The following is a 22,124-nucleotide window of genomic DNA, read 5'->3' as shown; positions in this document are numbered from 1 at the left end:
TGTTTCATTCTGTCACCGAAAAGAAAGAAATGATTCTAAAATACCCCCATTACTCATACGGCTAACAGACATAGGGTCAGTCAATAAAAAAAGGTTCGAATTGATTTTTTAAAGAAGCGTTTCGGGGTCTCCCGAAGAGCAAGCAATTCAGTTGTTCGTGATACAGGCAGAAACTATTTGTGTGTTAATTATTCAAGTCATTGTATGAGATAATGGTACAGACTTATTCGAATGGACAGATCAAAGTATCCCAGAGCTGATTATGATATGTTGACATTTGCTAAAGGACAGGGCAAAGCAGGTTGACTTTCTCGTATTCGAATATTATTGTTTGAAACTGGCTTTGTCTATATATGGCTCGCTCAAGATTGTGGTAGTGTTAATGTTTTCATCTATGTCTTTTGACAAGGTTGTAGAGACATACAATTTAAAAACTCAGTCATCATTTCTAAACAGTTATAGTGTTTTTTAAATCTGTTTTGGATGATGAAAGGTACATTCTTGTATTCTTTCCCCAAAAGGAACTGGAGAGGATATATTTATGTTTCGCTGTGCATCTCTTAAATTGAAAGTTCACTCAGATATAAATGTCATGATAACCCTAATGCATTTGTATGTACAAAATGTCTTCTGGGCTGTATCAAAGATGAATTTCACTTTCCATCTATTTGTCCTTATTATAAGACAGACAGACAACTGTTTTACCTGAAAATCATTATAAGAATCTGTAATTATAAAGCCTCAACTGCCAGTATCAACTGACACAAAAACGTATTAACTTTTTGTCGTTGTCTTTAAAAAGAAACTTCACAATTTGATATCGTAAATGAACGATACACAGGTATGTACACTAGGACAGTGTTCACGTTTCTGTATTAGTAATATGGGTCACGTGACCCCAAATACTAATGAACTTGTCACTTGTGGATAACAAACTACAATACAAGCACAGGTGCCAATAACTTACGATATTTCTTAATGGATCTTAACCTTGAACTCTGAAATTCCTTACTTCATCTTATGACAAGCCTGATGGAGTTGTCTCCCCTGCAGTATATCACTACTAAAGGATCCAGGTTTAAATAGGATGCTGCTTATTTGTGATTTTCTGGGTTTGTATTGCCTGAATACAGAAGACATGAAAGACACCTATGTCTGGTTTTCTAAATGTCGAGTCAATGATCTCGATACAGTAATGACAATTCCTCTAAAGTTGAACAAAAAATGAAATCCATGAAATGACTTCATAAAATATCCTCATCAGCATATATCTGCCATTAAAGTCAAGTAAGTACTACTCGGAAGAACTTACAGTACAAGCAAGTTTATAACATGACTAAAATGTCAAATGTAAACTTGTTTGTAGCGGTATATTTTACACTAATTCACTATCCTTTGTGTCCAGATTCGATTTTTGTGGAAGTAGCAATCGTTGACTTCAAGTGCTGACAAGCAGGTGCTTGACTGTGGGAGTGAGGGTTCAAATCCCAAATGGGACACCATTTAACAAAAGTTTGCACCTTACAGAGAGACTATAATCAAAAACATAACATGGTATACATCAATGGGCAAGTACTAGTTCCCATCTTGCCTCATGATACCTTAATCCCTCTCAGCACACGTTTTGACCACTTTCAAAGTCCTCAAACAATCCTGTCCTAGTTACAGGAAACCATCAACAAAATCATCTAAAAAAGCTGTACAAATCTTACTGAACGCATTTATTATCTTCAACTGACTGACAACCACATTTCAAGTGCATCAACATGAAATTCCATATGGACAATTATTGAATTCCAAATAATGAGTCTGTATCACAATCAGATACACATTTCATCTCCAGAAATCTAGTAAACTTTTAGATACTCTGCAGTGTAAGAAAGTTCATTGTTGATAAGAATAAATAGCAATTAATATGTAATCAGAAGTTGGACATAAAATGTCAGCTTTCTATGGAAGCTTGATGTTGCTGAACTATGATTGTCCCCTCAGATGTGGTGACTGGAACAAGACTAAGATTCATGCCCTCCAGTTCTGCCTCACTGGCTTCCATAGTGATGACAGTCGGGAGGTTGCCCTGAGCTCCATCGATGAGCTCCGCCTGCTGACTACTTGCACGCTGCAGAGCCTCGATGACCTCCATGGGTTGTTCGAAATAAACCTGCTCTGTTGCCTCCATGCCCTCTTCTTCAGCTGCCTGACCACCTCCTTCTCCTCCTCCTGCAGGGACATGGAATGTAATGGTGTGGGTCGTCACTCCCTGCTCCGTGGAGGATGATTTGATGAGAGTCTGCACACCACCAAGGATGTGTGCTGACTGGGTGGCATTGCCTTGTGTGTGCTGTGGATTCTGTGATATAGCACTGAGGGCCTGGTAGATCAGAGAAGCTGCTGAGACATCACCTGATACCAGTCCTTCACAGTTTGATAGTTTGGCTAGATCCTCAGCACTGATCTGGGCCTCGCCACTTGCCATTGTCTGGACCTGCATCTCCACAGCCATAGCTTCAGGACTTGGACTTTCCCCAATGACAACAGCATGGGCTTGACCAGTCACATCAGATGTGCTCTGGACAAGCACCTGCTTTGCAGTTGGCTTTACTTCCGGGACAAGCCCATTCTTGTGGTCAAGTAGATGTTGTTGGTAGCTCTGCTTGTTGACTGTTCTGAAGATACAGGTGTCACAAGCATAGATGCCTTCCTGACCTGGATGTTTGTTTTTCATGTGTGTCTTCAGAGAGATGGCCTGTATACAAGAGTAGGGACAATACTGGCACTTATACTGCTTCTGTCCTGTGTGCCGCATCTTGTGGCGACGGAGTGAGTTGTGATCGCCAGTTGCGTACGGACAAACATCACATCTGAAAGTGAAAAAAACCCAGTAAGAGTCGAATGTTCATGTTTAATGACATATAAATCTCCTTAAAAATCCACAAAGTAATAACACTAATGCTGTTTTACTATGCAGACATAAAATTACATACACTTAGTTACTGTGAAAATATTTACTAGTATAATTTCCATGCCTTATACTCAAGATATTTAAGGATCTAATGGCATCTTTGTCCTAATAATCAAATATTAAGTGAATTGTTGAGGATAATATAACCTCTCATCATTGGTTGTACCTATAATAAAGCAGCTATTGCAGCCTTTATCCTTTGACAGATTAAGTCTTATAGGGCAGTACTGGAACAAGTCACATACTTATTCTGATTCCCAACAATTCTATTACCATGATTACCCAACTCTACCCAGGTACCCGCTGCAGGTCTCAAGTGTGGAGTATAAAATGTCAAATATCTTCAATCGAACACATATCACTCAGAAGGAATGTGAATATTAGAAACCTAAAGGCTGCAATGGAGGTTCATTGTTATTGTCATTAACCAATACTGTATTTGACTGAGCTGTCTATTAAGTCAAACCATGGGTCTTACTCTACACCCATCCTTCTCACTCTTATTACCTACATATACATGATATACAATAGATATACAATGATTTACATTCATTTATTGACATAAATATTTAACAGCTCAATGCCTGCCTATCACTGTAGTTGCTTCTTTAGCTTAGCCATACTGTAGGAAGTGGTGACAAATCATGAATCATTATTAGTTTTAGTGATCAGCTACTACTTGATTCACTTAAATGGGTGATTTTAAGGGACTTCAATCACATGGATATGTGACTGAGACCTATTTCAGAAGAGTCAATCCCTACATTAGTTTATCTCAGATAGAAACACAGGCTTCATACACCACAGCCTTGGAACTGAACCCAGACCTTCAGCATTTATCATTGCTTATATGAGCCAGCAATTGTGACCTATCTGAGTTCTGACAGAGCTGCTTATTTCATTGAGCTAGCAAATGAGTGGATGTTCTGAAATGGTGGAATCACACCACTTAATTCTTTCCACACTCACATTATCATTACGTAGAACTTAATAAAAGGTTTTCAGACAACTTACTTAAAAGGTTTCTCGCCAGTGTGTGTTCTGACATGGAGCTCCAGCATGGCCTTCCTGGACGCTGCATGCCCACAATAGGGACACACATATGGCTTTTCTTTACTGTGAACTGCTTGCATGTGTTTCTTCAGACACTTCCTGTTGGCAAACACTCTCTTACAGACTTCACACTGCTTGGTGCTGTACCAACGTTCAGGCTCCTTCACCCTGTGTTCCGTATGGATGACCTGATGGTTCCGCATCTGGCTGAACTGTTTAAATCCTTTGCCACATATATCACACGTGTAAGGTCGGTTTTCACTGTGTATCTCCTTGTGGATTGTCAGCTTGTGATAGGTGTCGGTCTTTGATCCACAAAGCTCACATTCAAACAAGTCACAGTCAACCTCATGTTTCTTCCACAAATGAATCCTCAAGTTCTTCCAAAGATTGAACTGTTCTTGGCATTCAATACAAGAAAAGTTAAAATCCTTATCATTGTGACACTTAACATGCATGTCTAGTGCACTTTGTGCCTTGAACTTTGCATGACAGCCAAACAGTTTGCATTTCAGCGTATAAGCCTCAGTGTAGGTTCTCCTCTCTCTCTTTTTCTTTTTCCTCCTCCCAAGAAAGTAATCCTCCTTCAGAGCTCTTGGAGGTCTGATCTTTCTCTTTTTGCGACTCTCTCTGCCCCCATTGATGTCATATCCTGGTTCCCAGTCATCATCATCCTCATCAGGATCTTTGGCTTTAGGGGGTGCAGCTGGAATGGAGGACTTCCTCTTCCTCCCTGGCTTCTTCTTCTGTGCAACCTGAGTACCAACACTGATGAGACCTGTTGCATCCTGTTCACCATTTTCTCCACCAGCAAGGAGAGCACTGTGAGCAGTGATCATATGTTCGCGACACTCATCGATACTGCCAAACCCTGTGCTGCATTGCCCACAAAGAAACAGCTCCTTGGTTACAGGAGCTGATGCTTGGTTACCATTAGCTACTGGGTATTCTGCTATCACAGAGTACTGACCAATGTTAGGATTATACACTGCTCCACTGAGGTCTAGAGTTTGTATCGCACTTGCAGGCAAGCTTACTGAGGCTTGAGTGGTGGAATTGGATGAAATAGTTAAAACTGTGCCACTGCTATCAGCAGCGCCAGGATTCAAGCCATTGGGCAAAACAACAGCTCCCTCTGAAGGTGTTTCTTCAACGATAATAAACTGTCGTCCTTGACCATTAGCATCACCAATTGCCAATGCTACAGGAGTAACACCACCACCATCAACTTCTTCATCCTCAGGACCCTGTAAAGGTGCCAAGACTCCTTCAGCAGAAACCTCCCCAACAACAGTGCCAGGGACTTCAGGGACACCTTCAAGTTCAGATTCTGCACTTGCAGATTCTGATGGACAAACTGGTGCATCCACCGTGGCATCATCAACTTCTGAAGCTGCCACAGGTTCCATCACAAGTGATGGATTTACAACAGACATGCCTTGAGGACTATCTGGTTGAGTCGGAGGCGATGTGATCTTCCTGGGCATGTGAATCCGCTTGACATGTTTGCCCATATCTGATGGGGTAGTGCAGGTGAAGGTGCAGAACTTGCAGCTGTAGGTTGTGACCACGTTCATGAAGTCCTCCCAGTTCATGTCCTCCTCAGACATCTTGTCCCCTTCTGTGTCTTCATCCATGGTCCACCAGGAGGACAAGCTGTAAAACAAGGTGAAAAGATTCTATATATATCTCACTTTATTTATCTATACATTTACCCATTTATCTATTTCCAGAATCCATTTCATTAGTTACAGGCATTGGTGAGCGAATAATGAAATGAAATTGATCTTGCATTTTATTCTGTCAGTTTGACGTTCACAACAGCCATAGTTTATCCTACAGTGGACCTTGACCAGGAGATCCTGTGGTTCGTGTTCCTCAGAACTAACCCAGACACCGAGAAAGAAATTCCCAAATTAGAATTAAAATGTTCACAAATAATGCTAATCTGTCAACAGGGATACATATTTCATGTTCATTTATATCTGTTATCAAGGCCAATAAAATGAAAGAGGCTTTAACATATTTAAAACTTAGTTTACTGAATGTTATGTTCATATTCCATAATAAATGTAATCTGAATCTAGTATAAATACCATAACAACAAAGCATTCCAGTTCGCTTTTCAAGAGTTCTTTGCTTGGAATCAAAGACAAATCTCTTGTATGAATATCAGCTGCATGAATTGCACAAAGAGAAGAAGGGGAATGTGGAGTGCATGTTTTGTTAAATGCTAGCATAAGTTTGTTCTGAGATCTCTAGGAGAGACTAGCATGCTGGCATGGTGTAGAGGAACCAAGCAACAAATTGATTGGTTGACTGTTGGGTATGTTGTTTATGCCACACTCAGCAATATTCAAACTGCAAATACTCACGTTTGGACCAGACAATACAGTGATCAGCATCCAGTGATTGGGAAAGGCAGGGACCATGGGCAATTTTGCACGAGAACAAAAAATGGCCCATTAGAATTTTTACATTTACAAGGGCAGTGGCCAATTCGAAATTCAGAAACTCAGTAATCCAGAGAATGGCCTATTGTCATAATTCTCTATCCCAATCCCTGAACATCACTTACAAAATTCGATGGATGCCCGTAACTAATGAAACAGGATCCGATGACATCCAATCACGAGTCTGACCACCCAATCGCATTAACCGCCTCTTACTGCAAACATAGGTTAATGAAGACCAATTCTAATCCAAAATTTCCCAAATCTGTCAAGCGCAGACTGGCTATATCATTTTTATACAGAGGCAGAGTGAGTGAATTATATTTAACATTATTATTACTCAGCTCGACTGAAACAGTCATTCCTACAATGTTCTGAAACACAAGAGGAATATTTTGTCATTGATAGAACTGTATTTCCAGTGTGGAGTCAGGACATATTAATTTTGAGTTGACCCATCACCTGTTAGAAGCCTTGCCATCTGACATGATCATGCTTGCTGAGGCAACTTGCTACTTACCAAATCTCAAATTCTAGTCACACAAAGGGTACATTTCCAGGAAACAGTCATTATAAAGTCAGGGGGAGTAATCATTACATACCATTTGTTAATTTGATAGGGATCATTAATTTCATAAAATGGACCCGCCCTACACTAGATGCTTGGCTTCTGTTATTTGTTCAGAACAAATAACCGTGGTATGGCGCATGGCATGTAATAAAGAAAACAACCAGCATTTTCATTTGTGGAAATACAGCATCCATATTTTTAGATAACACTAATGTAAAGCAAAGCACTTCAGGACTGATTAGACATCAAAACAGTAGATATGATGGTTGGTGGGGTTTTTTTTATTTAACGTGTTTGACACTACACTCAGCGAAGTTCTAACTACATGACAGTGGTCTGTCAAGAATCCAGTCTGTGATCAACAGCATCAGCATCAATTTACACAACTGATTTTCCACTGAAATCTGTCAACAAAGTCAGCAAGTCTGACCACCTCTTACAACAAACATGAGCTGCTGAAAACCACATCTAACCCATATCTTTACAAGTAACAGTGCTTTTTAATGAGATTGAGTAGATTCAGAGTTATTATCATGATTAGATACATATGAAAATTATTGACAACCAATTATTCAAAAAAATATAACTTGAGTTTTCTACTAACATGACATATTATGAAAGGTTTCATTTTGCATTATAACACTATGAAATGACTTTCCAATTACTGATTATTTCCATCTTTTTCTTGTTTGTCTATTTGGATTTTTTGTGGTCAGCTTTTACAGTCATGTAAACTAAGTACCTTCACAGAGCCAAAGAAAGTTAATCAAACAGCTCAGCTGGACGACCGGGTGATCCTGTGTCTAGATGTTCTTATGAGTGATTGAGTGAGTATGGTTTTACACCATTCTCAACAGATGGTGTATGCTGAAAACATTAGCTTATCCCACCGTTTGTGATTTCACATTGAGAGTTCTCTCCAAAAAGCTTCAGTACTTGTTTCATACACAGCAGCCTTTAAAGGTCACATGCAATGTAAAACACAACTTTGCAGATTCTGATACATTTCGGCATGCACTTACCGAAACAAATCATAAAAAATGCCAATTCAACCTATAAAATTGAAAAAAAACGCGATGAAAAAAAAAAAGCCCACGAAATCAGAGTTCAAACGTTTCACTAAATTCCCCCAGCGCTGGGGGGAAAACTGGTTTCAACAGCTGTGCTGTGCTGTGCTGCACTGCGCTGCGTCCATAACGCATGCACATTGAATAGGTTCGTGGGGCTTGAAACAGTCTGCATGCCCAGCGTCTGAGGTCGTGAGCAGTAGTCTAATCTTGGTTGTGTACACAAACAAGTAAATAATCTAAGAATAAAGATTTTTATGGATATCAACTTCTTTATGAGAGAACACAACGTTTCGGAGTTAATGCTTACTCCTTCATCAGGTGATGCTTACAGAACACAACGTTTCGGAGTTAATGCTTACTCCTTCATCAGGTGATGCTTACTCACCTGATGAAGGAGTAAGCATTAACTCCGAAACGTTGTGTTCTCTCATAAAGAAGTTGATATCCATAAAAATCTTCATTCTTATGTATTTTCACTTCTAAATGACATTCAAAGAAGTAAATAATCTACTCGTTACGTAAAACAACTTGTTGATTGTGGTAAGCAGTCTCTGTCACAGAGAAAGCTCAGTGTATGGTTTATTCCCACCTATATGTCTGTCTGCCTGTCTGCTAAAGACAACATGCAATACACAGCTTCAGTCATTGACCACATGCAATTTGAACTTAACACCTATCAGACTATACGACATAAAGAAAATAAGTTGATTTATGACTCGTGCAATGTATATTATATGTCATGAATAAGTGATAAATGTGTTTTAATTATGTTTGATTTTTTGGTTGCATGTGACCTTTAACTTTAAGGTCCCCAAATTACATGCCAGAAACACAAAAGATAACTAAACACCCCAACCAACCACTTTTTACTTTTAGCCTCATCTTTTGTGATGAAATGATAAATTTAGTCATTATATGAATATGGTAACCTTGGTCATTATCCTGTTTTCCATTTTATACATATCCAACTAACAATACAAAGCAAAGGGTGGGCCAGTATGGCTTAACGCGGCTTTCAGACATATTCCACCCATATCATGGAGGGGAACAGTGTGTAAAATAGCCACTGGCCCACTAGACCATGGCTCGTAATAATCCAGTCAGGCCAGTAAATATCCACAGTCACTGACCTGACTGGCTGAGATCATTTTGTTAACATTACCCTCCCTGACTTGTGAACTTATAATACTGAACTATGCAAGAATTTGGCCAATGTTCATCATATTAGTAGCTTGATGATGAAACCTGTATCTGGTTTCACAATTCACTTTCACTTTTTAAATTATAGAACTGATTAAACTTGGCAACACAAATCATGCAGAGGAACTCTGCAAGAGATAGGAGTTTTTGCATATACTTTTTTAAAGTTTCAGACCTGGCAATTTGTCTGTATGATATTTGCGAGCTGCAAAAACTTTCACAGCTGTAACCGTTATCTTTGTTGACACTGCAAGCTCAGCTGCTACGGCGGCCAAGCTGATTGGCTACCATGAGAATGTGCAGCCAACAATGGGAGGTAATAAAATCATCGTAGATACATCCAGGGCATCATGGAGATTCCTCGGAATATATACCCTGGAGACATCGAGGATGTGGTCATTATGTCACTAGTGGCAGTAATTGTATGCTTCACATGCCTGAATGTTGCTTGTCAACCTGGGAGTTAATTGGTTGGTTGGTTAACACAACCATCAGCATTATTCCAGCAGCATGGCGGCAATCTGTGAATAATCAAGTCTACACCCGACAGGACTGAGATTAACAGCATGAGGAGCAACCTACCCAACATGAAAGTGTAATGCAAAATATATGGTATGTTAAATTTGACCACTTTGAAAATGGCATTGTGTAATCATAGTCTTCGGCCGCGGGAGCCGTACCATTTACAATTATCAGAGGGGCAGTCTAAGTAATATTAGGCTCAGTTCTTTTCATTACAATCAAATACTGTTCCTACCAAAACCTAGTAGGAGGTTGTGTTAGGTAAGCTGAGAGTCACCTACGACCGTCCAATCTAACAAAAAAAGGCCAAACGGACGTAACCAATGAAACAACAGCTACTCTTTAGGGTGTACAAAAGTTGCTAGTCACTTACACTGATCACTCAACAAACGAAAATCTGTATGAAACACAGGTATTAGACCTGTAGTATATATGCTTATGGCTTTCTGATGAAATGGTTACCATAAGCAAATATTTCTGCATGCTGACATCCTTGAATACATTGACCGTTTACTCAATGTTGACAGTATTTTAATGTCCTTCATGTGCATCACTCAGTAGTGATTGTATGGAAAACAGCATTCGGAATCATTCAGGTGCAAACCTTTCCGAGGTAAAAGTGCTCAAAAGGAATGTGGGAATGTCCAGTTTCGCAATTTGGTAAGGTGTGTTCTGATTGGTCAGTCTCAAAGGTTACCTGACGCAACCTCCCATTAGGTTTTGTTAAGATTCAGTTTTGGAGTGTAACGAAAAGTGCTGAGACTTAGTTTACTTAGACTGATCAGAGGGTACACAAAGTCTGCAGTCTTCTACCATTTGTCTGACTTTCATTTTTGTAGAAGTCGCAGTGGCTGAGCAGGTTAGGTGGCTGGCTTTGTGTGCTGGCGGTTAGATGCCTAACTCTGAGGGTGTGGGTTCCATCACGAATGGGACTCAACTCAAAGGAAGTACTATAATTTGACTTTACTTGTTCCTTGTCAGTCCAGTGTTTGTCTGTTTTAAGAGTGACATGATTTAAGGCTGAAATATATGTATGTCAACCTCTCTAATTTGAAGATTCAAAGTGTATTGTAACATCGGATGATGAAGGGGTATTGTAACATTGGGTATTTCAACATTGGATAATGCAGGGGTATTTAAAATGTATGGATGTCAACCTCTCTAATTTGAAGATTCAAAGTGTATTGTAACAACGGATGATGAATATTTTAAAAACAGTACAGAAAAAGTAGAAAATATAATTACGAACACGACGTTTAGCTGCCTTAACTAGGATATGGTATACATATTTTTTAATTTCAGCAAGCACATACATTTCCTGGAATTACTAATTAGGTTCCAACATCTCGGGAGTAATATTGGTTGTTGTTCGAAGATTGAGAAAAATATGTTGGAGGCCATTTGAGAAACTTCCAACGGGTTTCCTCGAACAAAATGTTTAACCGCTCATAACTTGTCGACTCAACGTGGTGTGCATATAAAGTGTTTTTTTTAAGTACAGCTCCGCACACCGTTCTTACATTAATCAAGCAGCTGCATATCTTTCATAAAATAAACACATGCAAAAGTCAGTGGTGACTGTTGGTTGCTTTTCAGTTATTTGCACTGAAACAACTGCAGCAACAAAATTGTAAACATTAGCACGTGTTTATTTGGAACTCTCGTGCCCACAACAGCAACCTGAATGAACATCTATCCTCGACGCCATTTTGCTTTACATGACAACTAAGAAAAACAGCTGCTGTAAACCGAATATGGTGAATTTGAACACACACGATTACTTGTTTGTAACAGTTTAGTTTTAAAACTTACCTAATTCACCGATGTTGGCGCAAATGTCTTTGTATTAATCTTCTACATGTACATTATCCTCTATAAATCAATATCGCACGAGGCTTTTCTCGTGTAGGATTTGATTGGTTGAGTTTGACCTGCCATCTGTTGGCAATGGTCTCATTCAAGGGGAGCAACTCCACTAGGCGCCGCTCTAATGGTGTTGCCAGTTTTCACCCGACCAGCCACAGACTCACTCAAAAGATATGGAGAAACGTTTCTTACTGGTATTTCCATAAAATTATACACTGGATAATGGTCAAAAGAAGTTAAACTGCACCCGACTTTTCAAAGTAACTATTTGTACTATTTAATGACATACACGTAATACAAAAGTTAACACGCGATGATCCCTCCCGGCTCGTGTTAGCAGTTGCGAAATCTATTTTTAGCAACATTTTTTCATTGTACAAAGTCTCCAAATCACATATTTAGTATCATATGCTAGCTCATTATTATTTGTCGTTTTGTGTTATCGTCTATATAATATTCCGTCGATCAAAGCTGCTCATAAGAGAACACAATGGTCAAAGACTTGGAGTGAATTCAAATTTCACATATTGTACCCATTTTAAGAATCGAATCTGGCTCTTCGGTATGACGAGCGAACGCTTTAACCACAAGGCTAACCCACCGCTCTATCATTGACTATAACTTGGAATGGATCACAAATGTACTAAAATAATAATTAACCTTCCCCTCACGCTTATCGTATCATTTTTGGACGACCGTTCCTGTGCAGTTGTACATATAATGTTCACGAACATTCCTCCAAAGACAAAATAGTCACTTTTTATAAAATATTTTTAAGAAATGCATGTATTTCTATAAAACATATACTTGTTTATTCATGGTCGTATTGCCATTTTATCACCAGCCCCCGAATGGATCTAAAGGAAGCAGTCTCATGGTAGTATGTGATTAAAAAAGAATTGTTTTCTGCAGAATTTGAGATGGTGAAATGCATGGATATCCAGCTTCTCTTTCCATTCAAACATTCCGCTGCCAACGTGAGTGAGTGAGTGAGTTTAGTTTTACATCGCACCCTGCAACATTCCAGCTATATGGCGGCGGTCTCTAAATAATCGAGCCTGGACCAGACGATCCAGTGACCATCAGCATGAGCATCGATCTGCGTCAATATTCTAACCCATCATCGATGTCTCAGAGTATATGTGGACATAGTGTAGATTTATCGGAAAGTATACCCAGGAGATATTGAGGATGATTCTGACCCGGACCTTCACGGGTAGCGTTGCAGAAGGGTGGGAAGTACGTAGATCGCGCTTTAGGTGATGAAGTAAAACTCTAAACTCCACTTTCACACTGTTCCTTTCTCCTCTGCAATGTGAGACGACTGACCAATCTCATCATGAAACTTTATTTCAATTATCGATAACTTTTCGTGTTATCCAGTCCCCAATTCGATATTGTCCTCAGTTGCTGAATTGTCCATATGCAGTACTTACTTACTTCAATACTTACATTAGCCCACGAAGAGCAGTGTTAGAATTGATCTTCAGTAACCAACGGACACCAACGGGATTGGGTGGTCAGGGTCGCTGTCATTGTATTCCAATTGCATAGATCGAGGCTCATGATTTGATCACTGGATTGTTTGGTTCAGACTCCATTATTTACAGACCGCCGTCACATAACTGGAATATTGTGCTTGGCGTAAAACAACAGACCGACCAACCTAACATGTACATGACGACTGAACCGTGAAGATCTGTTCTAATACATCTGTTAAAAGCAGGTGTTAATGTGAAATGAGTTAATATGGCGACGTGTATGCATGTGTATAAGTGCCCGCTTGTACTAGCCAAGACTGAAACTGGTTTAATTTATAGTGCTTGCTCACTGAGATACCATGCCGCAGCCTAAAATGTATGAATGCACCAGTCAGACACATTACACTGACTCCGAGCAGATCATTCCGTGTACGTATTAATGCCGAACGCCCGGCTAAGACCAACCACTACCAAATTTTATCGTCATTTGGTATGACGCGGCCGGGGATCGAACCCGCGACCTTCCGATCTTACCACGACACCACCGAGACAGCTAGATCTTAAAGAAACCCACCTGTGGCGACTAACAGGGTCGTGTAAACGTTCTCGTCGACACAGATCGATGTTCATGATGTCAGTCACCGGATTGTCTAGTCCAGACTCGATTGTTTACAGACCGTCATCACACAGCTCGACCATTACTGAGTGCGACGTCAAACAAGAAACAAACACAACTCCGCGACTATAATAGATATAACACAGAATTCTCAACATTGACGACTATCTTTTTAATTAAATCGTTTCGTACAGTAGATGTTTAGCCTTTTGGGTGATTTTTAGCAGCACAGTCCTTTTGTTATTTTACGACAAAATGTATCAAAAGAAGGAATTACCATTATATCACATCACTGTTTCTTTCACTGTCGAAATCCCTAAACTCACCTACACTTCAAGATGCAGATTATGCAAAACGTCATTTTCAGGTAAGCTTACACAGGTTGCAATGCGGAGTTGCGTCCCTTTCGCCTGTCAGGACTTGAAGTATCTATGAAACGTTATTTTAAGACTACGAGACGTTTACATTCAACAAAACAAACTAAGAAAATATCAAAGGCAGGTTGAAATGTTTCAGTCATTCAAATGTACTGGCAAGCATTGTAAAACACCGACTATGGAATATATACAAAATCATGATGGTCCGATGTATACACGATAACTGTTAGTCAATACAATGATCTGTATTATGATCTTTCCAATTCAATAAATGTTCACTCTGGTTGTTTGAAATGTGAGTTGTTATTTCGATGTATCCACGCATCTAGCAAATCTTGCGGACCCTAATTTCAAGCAATGTCAAACACATTCACATTAAAATCCCATTAACGACCTTGGAGAAAAGATCCCCATTCTTCCTTTCATGGTGGTGGTAGCTGAAGCGATCGGGTGGCCTGACGCGTTTACTTGGTTGATGACGTTCGTTACTCTAGTTTCAACCACTGGTTTGCCTTGTCCAGATGAATTTTTTTAAACATCACCGTCATCAACATATACCTGGAATATTGACCGCGGCACAAAATAACATTGATGTACGTCTACTGGATGAACTCACGGGTTTATTCGGTCACATACGTGATTTAATAAGGACAAAGGACGGCCTTGGGCTGCCTTGTGTTTGAGGATTATGCGGATAGTTCAAGTCACTCGTAACACGTGTCGTAGCCACGGAGATCGTAACTCTTTAACTGTAACACCGACTTACCAGTTCCGTTGTCCAAAAATCGCTCCGTTGTCCGAAGTCATTTACCAATACAGAAGCTATTGTGATAAGAGCCTTCCCTTGTGAAATCAAAGCCAGTCGTGCTTCCTGAATTCATATCTTTAAGCGGGTATGAGACAGAGTCTGAGAAAGCTATCCCCGTCCACACGAGTAAACTGTGTCAAGGCGTATTGTTTAAGATCCAGCACATCAACGGTTGCTGTCCTGTCCTGATATACAACAAACAGCTTATCCCTGTAGAATAGCATCTCGCCTATATCACCATCCAGCTGATTCAGAAAAGCCGCTTTCTTTCCGGATCCTGACAAGTCAAGCCTAAATATATTTCTCCTTACTGTATAGTATAACATGTTATTGCGTATATCTAGAGTGAGGGGTTTCATCCAGATCCCTTCAGCCAGTCGTCTGATTCTGGAACCGTCATACTTCATTTTGACGATTGAGAAAGAATAGGACACATACAGAAGACGTCGTTTCGTGTCCAGAGCGATATTCCTTGGGTTACCATCATCTTTATACTTGCTAATGACCTTGTAATGGTGTCCAGTAGTGTTCATCATACTGACCACTTTGGATGTCCAGTCGGACATGAACACCTTGCGTCTCTTGCCGTCCACTGCGAGGGAGAACACTATCTTACCCTGCTGAAGTTTGGTAAGATCTGATCCATCGAGTCCAACGGAGAATACCGCGTTATGCTGGTGCCGGTTTGAACCCCAGAATATTTTCCGCGATTCTGGATCGAAGGTTATGCCTTCGACGATTCCTTCCGTTTTTATTGTACCTCGAACACTTGTGTTTCTGAAAGTGACTCTTGTCATTTCGCCGTCATCGTTCACAATCAGAAGACTGTCTTGGTTTTGGAAGTTTGGCATATTGGCATGAATCTCAAACATAATGTCAGCTGTGAGATTTTGAACAGGTGTTAAGCCATATTGTTCATACGTCTTGTTTGAGACACTCTTAACCACCTTGTGCCGCGTTTGATCGGGTATGTGGGTATGTTCGTTGAATACAGTCGACATGTTAAAAGCAGACGACATTAGAGTATCAGCTGGTGACATCACTGGCCGAGCAGGCGGCAACATTGGGTCATCCGACCGATCATCAACAGCGTCACACTTACACTTCATATCCAATGATTGCAGTGTTTGATCAACTGTTTTAAGTTCCCTTTTCAGGATTTTATTTTCCTCTTCTAAAACAATAAGCCGGGTTTGAATCTGACGGATGACGGAATTCACTTCGTCATGGTCTGACTTATCATTGTTCCTCGCCCTTTTCCGCATTTCCTGATCAACAAAGATCTCCACAGATCGATTAACATTCTCCTTCAAAGTTTTCAAAATCTTTGGGAGAAGTTTGTTCCGCATTTCACGTTTCATCTGCCTCCTTAGTTTCTTCATAGGATGTGTGACTGAAGATTTTAACGCCAACAGACCTTTTTCCATTGCGGCGATCCTCTTTTCAATAGCACTCCCTTCAACTCTGATCGCGGCCATAAACATCAGAAGCCCGAGCAACCGGAGCACTTCCATTGTTACCGTCACTGGAATGCCTCGCTTCATCTAGCAATACTGATTATATTCATGAGTGTGTCCGCTATAACTATCCAGTAGTTATATTTAGTATGCTTAACCTCATTTTGACAAAATGGTTCCGAGTAATTACTCACTTATTACATAGCAAAAGGAAGCCGGATATCACAGACTGGAAACTGTGACCTTTTTGATGGGGTTTGTTGGTAAAGCGGTGTCTGTAATGCGCGTGTTTTTTGTGAACAAACAACTTAAATATGCATATTCATGAACATCCCAACACCTGGTTGGACTGAAATTGCCAGGGATGAAATCAGCGTTTGTGTGTTAAAGAGATCAGTGACTGATACGTGTTGTGATGTCTGGTGAGTGGGGAACCATTAATTGCCCATCACTTGAGTGCTGGCACAGTAACACCAGGGTTAACGGTGCATGTCTTGAGTCATTAAGTATGAGACTATGAACTGTCGAGTGTGTGGCTCTTCTCCGACGCCAGTCAGCCTCGTCCATTTCCTCTCTCGGTGCCCTCTCTTCATCCCTGTAGGAGTCACGATGTATACGGGTCTCCAGCACAAGTTCAGCCTTCAGTAAGCCGGATATCAAGGTTGTATAATCAGTGATACACACTGACCCTTCTAGGGTTGGAGGCCAGCAAATAAGGATGATGTGTGCCACGGGATTGGTCAGTTCTTTCTGTGGTCAACCAGATGTGGCAGTGGCCATATACATATTCACCCACATTGACTAGCCTCCCCTGACTTCCTACACGTAGATCTGTCCACGGTGACAGTGTTCTCATGAAATCGGACGGTAATAAGTTAATTGTAAGTTGTATGCTTAAAAAGCCACGTGTAGAATTTGGATGTAAAAATTAATCGCAAAAGAACGAGTTATGATGGTGATTGTTCCTCATTATCTGGTTATAAATCTTGGCTATTTCCAGCGGGTTACTGTTTATTTGTGCTCTTGTTGTACATGTTCTCGAAATACGTGGTATTCTGGATGCAAGAAAACGCAACACCAACAAGAATAGCCGTGTGAACAATTTGTGGGGCTTCTTGTGATTGCCATTCAACACTTGTACATGTATTACATCTGATTATTAATAGTGGTCATAACACAGCATCCATGTCTTGACACTGTACTAACTGACGTTATCAACGAAGGGAGGGAAAGCATGCAGTGGCACTATCCATTTAGTGACGAAACAGGAAGTGACGCTTTCCATGCCGTGACGCCATCTATAGAGTGACTCTGTCAGCGTGATGATGCAACTCATGCAGTAACACTATCCATTTAGCGATGGCACCTGAGTAGTGGCGCTATCCATGTCGTGACGCTATCTGTACAGTGACATTGTCAGTGTGGTGATGCAACTCGTATTCAGCGACACTGTCCATTTGGTGACGACACCTTTGTAGTGACGCTATCTGTACAGTGACTTTGTCAAAGGGGTGATGCATTTCATTAAGTGACACTATCCATTTAGTAATGCTGCCCGTGTAGTGATGCTATTCATGTCGTGACGACACCCATTTAATTACACCACATATGCAGTAACTCAATGCGCGTGGTCACTCTATTCACCTAGTAACCACACTTAGGTAGTGATGCACTATTTGTAGTGACACAGGCCAGGTAGTGGCTACACATAGGTAGTGACGCTATCCTTGCAGTGTACCACATTCGATGTAATGTTATCCACTTTGTGACACCACTAGTGTTCTAGCTATCCATGTAATGACCATACAGTGACGTCACATGCATAGTTATAGTCTTAGCAGTAAAAAAACGCACCGATGAAATTCACTTTAAACAAAAAAGTAAATCGAAAATAACAAAAGTAAGATTGCGATTATTCATAATTTCACCATTCCAGATGAACATTCAAATCTCAGAATTGTATATGAGCTTAGGATAAAAGTTGTTGAACAAATGATCACAGTTTCAAATCGCTTTATTTGTTTGTATTACAAAGGGGTATGCTCATTAAATGAAACATCGAGGACAAGTAAGTTCGTGTAAGCTAACACTCATGACGTACTGCACCTGCATTTGTTTCACTGTTCCAACTACTGCGCATGCTCCTTTGGAAACCAATGGAAACGATTTGTATCAATGATCGTTTGTGAAACAACCTTTATCCTTACCTTAATGAAATTTGAGACGTAAATTTTCTATTGGGAATCTTAATTTCACTTTATTTGATTTATATATAATTACATTTTTGTTTAAAGTGAAATTTATCGGTACGTTTTCGCTGCAAACATACTATACGACACGTATTTAGCGATCAATCGATTATATTGTGACGTTATGCATACAGTGACGTTATCCTTATTGTGACGCTATCAATACAGCTACGTTATCCAGATAGTGCCGTTATCCATACAGTGACACGGGTACCATGATTTCGAATTTGAAATAATTACAGGTATTGTATTTACTGATACTGAAACACTGTTACCGATTCCGATTCAGGTAGAAGATTCTAACGTATTAGAGTAAGACGTGTCCCGTCTGTATCGTCACTGGACAACTGAGGAAACAAGGTTGTATCTGAAATAAGCCAATCACGCCGATTGAGATCTACGCCTATAGATAACACATTAAACCATATACATTTGTAGTTTGTCTGTGTCTACCAACAAGTGTCAAAGGTGCGATAACTGATGACGTCAGCCTGCACATTACGACTCTGTTATCATGTACAGGTTGGCTGGGTCACCTGTTGGACCTCAAGGTTTATGTACAAGGTTTATGGACTCTACTGTATGCTCCTAAATAATCTCATCGCATTATTCTGAAACACCTCGCTCTATCCATGTTTCGTTGTTACAACCGCTATACGGTACTGGACAAAATTAGTCATGAAATGGTTTTACAAGTGAAATATGAAATTATGTCCTGAATCTTCAATAAGAAACATCTGCATATATGTAGTGATCTTTTCCTTTTTTCTCGCTGTGTATTTATTTTTGTAATATAACTTTGCAAGAATGAAACAGACGCATGCTGTCATGTGCGTTCCCGAAGGTATGATCCCGTGATGATCCGGGTTAGAATTGATCTTTAGTAACCCATGCTTGTCTAAAGAAGAGACTAACGGGATCGGGTGGTCAGGCTCACTGACCGTTGACTTTTGTCATCGGTTCCCAACTGCGCAGAACAATGTTCATGCTGTTGACCACCGGATTGTCTGGTCCCTACTCGGTTATTTACACACCGCCGCCATATAGCTGGTATATTGCTGAGTGCGGCGTACAACTAAACACATACGTACATTGCAGAAGGTGCGTGATCTATATCACTTTAACACACATTTCCTGGTTATTTTAACTTTACATAGGTATTGTGTTTGGTCTGTGGGACACGACGGGCGGGAATACACAAGACAAAAGTCTTTCCACATTCATACTGAGAAATCCCTCTGTACTCTGTACTCTGTACTCTGTACTCTGTACTATACATTTCGACACCATCCATCTAAATGTGATGATAATGAGCGTTCGCAAAATGATGAGCCTATCCTTGCTATCGGGTACCCATCACAAACACATGCAAAGGTAAATAAGTCTTTTCACATGAATCATACCCGAAACATACATGTATGACACTAGTCATGATAAATTTTTTTTGTTACTGTTAGAATACCAAGTCATGAATATCAATACCTGTTCATCAAAATGACAGTTCTGTCAACAAACTTTATAGGCTACACAAGAGTTTATTCAGACATCATGACACATACAGCTTCAGCATATTCACTACAACGGTCTGGCTGAAAAGCCATAACAGGATTCGTTATATACACTCATATCGATAGAGCGAAATGACACTGAACACGTCGGTTTCGTTCTAAGTTCTGCTGCGCTCTGCAATTGCTAGAAGTCAGAAACGTTACGACACATATCATTACGTATCGCTATATATAAGAAAGTTCTTGTTTTCTAAATACCGAACGCAGTCCCTGTTTGCAGTTATGAAATAGTTTAAATAACCAGATATGCACTCATTGGTGTTAGCAAAGACGTTAACGCCTGAGTACCGGTTTTCGTCCACCATTAATCAGACACGGCGTGATATACCCGGAAAGCCATTAAAAGCGACTTCAACCTAATCATTTTATCACTTTTATCACTGCTCAATTACATTTGTTGCAGTTTGGTTGTTTGTTAAAGCAATACTATCAATCATTACTTGCTATATGTTTATATATTGTTAATGTAAAAAGCACACTTTCATAATTTGAAATCGCCATCATTGGGGTAAGTTAAACCGAACAAATAGACACCTCAGATTTTGATAGGAATACTCGGATTTGTCAAATGTACAACTGATACACAATTTGATATAGCAGAATCATTTCTTGTACATCATATGTAGAGCTGTGACGATATATCGTAGTATCGACAATCGTGATACTTTATCGAACGATAAATATATCAATACTTTTTTCGTATCGTGTTACGTGTCGTTGACCTCAAAATTGTTAATTATCAGTAGAAATTGACTGTTATGTCAATATTTGTAGTGAAACTTGACATCAAACAAATCGGTAACAAATCGTTTCAAGATATCGCGATACGTATCGTATCGTGAATTTTCTGTATCGCCACACTTCTAATCATAAGCATACTATTTTTCCTCTTCTCGGCTCAGTTAATATCATTAGCCATTTAAAGAGAATTGAATGTTGCTGGCTGATAAATTGTATGGGAAGAATATATGGATATCAGAACATATGTTATCACTACGCACCTGATGTCAAGGGGGAAATAAGATAATTAACACAAATGTCATGAAAAACGTTCAAGGACACAGGGAGGGTCGTCCAAAAATATGATTCGTTACTTTCATTACATTAGTGAGAATAGCATTAAGAAACCTTAAACCCTCCCCCATGGTAATGAATTACCAGTCCGTAACAAAACAAGCATTATAATGAACATGAATCTGGAATTCAAACCATGACCAGCTGATCCTGGGACTCTTGCAATCATCCATCCTGCGATTCCTCATAAAATGTTTTAATGGTGGAATAGCTTCGTGTAAGGTGAAATAAGTGACAGACTTACATTGTAATCACTACATACATCATCATATCACATTACAGAATAGTGACATTTTGGAATGTTTTCAAACAGCAGGGATCAAACTCATACGAAAACCCTCTCCTGGAAAATACACAAACTGCCTCACAGAGCGATCCTCTAACGCTAGAACATCGATGTTGGCATTGGCTTTCTGGTAGGATACATACAACCTCTTATCATGGAACACCAACGCGTTAGCAGCATGCTTCAGCTGATTCACCACCACCCTCTCCATTGAGGACAAATCCACCCGAAATAGATTCCGGTCATCGGTGTAGTAAAGATGGCCATTGGCGTGGTTGATATCCATCGGTTTCATCCACTGACCATCGGCCAGTTTCTGCAAGTCACTTCCGTCATAGCTCATGCTGAAGATTGCAAATGCAAAGGAAACGTACAGCTTTTCCTTCCGTGAATCCAAGACAATCAGTTTGGGTTTGTTTGTATCGTAAATCCGATCCCTGACCACTCGGTAGCTGCTTCCGTCGGTTGCCATGACACTGACCAGATGGGATGTCCAGTCGGACATAAACAC

General features: G+C 40.0%; 1 protein-coding gene across 2 annotated transcripts; it reads right to left on the bottom strand.

Moving 5' to 3' along the window:
- Window positions 1-1,706: 1,706 nt before the first annotated feature.
- On the bottom strand, window positions 1,707-11,830 carry LOC137257997 (zinc finger and BTB domain-containing protein 24-like). Of its 2 annotated transcripts, none has more exons than XM_067795525.1 (3): window positions 11,644-11,830; window positions 3,977-5,671; window positions 1,707-2,861 (listed from the first exon to the last, which is right to left on the bottom strand). In XM_067795525.1, the coding sequence occupies exons 2-3, from the start codon at window positions 5,650-5,652 to the stop codon at window positions 1,943-1,945; spliced, it is 2,595 nt and encodes an 864-aa protein (XP_067651626.1). In that variant the 5' UTR covers window positions 5,653-5,671; window positions 11,644-11,830; the 3' UTR covers window positions 1,707-1,942. The 2 variants fall into 2 exon arrangements, with proteins under 2 accessions (XP_067651626.1, XP_067651627.1); XM_067795526.1 differs by lacking the exon at window positions 11,644-11,830 and adding an exon at window positions 11,352-11,553.
- Between the last annotated feature and the right edge of the window lie 10,294 nt (window positions 11,831-22,124).

This window comes from Haliotis asinina, chromosome 12 (assembly GCF_037392515.1).
Source record: "Haliotis asinina isolate JCU_RB_2024 chromosome 12, JCU_Hal_asi_v2, whole genome shotgun sequence".
In the NCBI taxonomy this organism is placed as follows: Eukaryota; Metazoa; Mollusca; class Gastropoda; order Lepetellida; family Haliotidae; genus Haliotis; species Haliotis asinina.
This window is presented reverse-complemented; position numbering and strand designations above follow the sequence as displayed.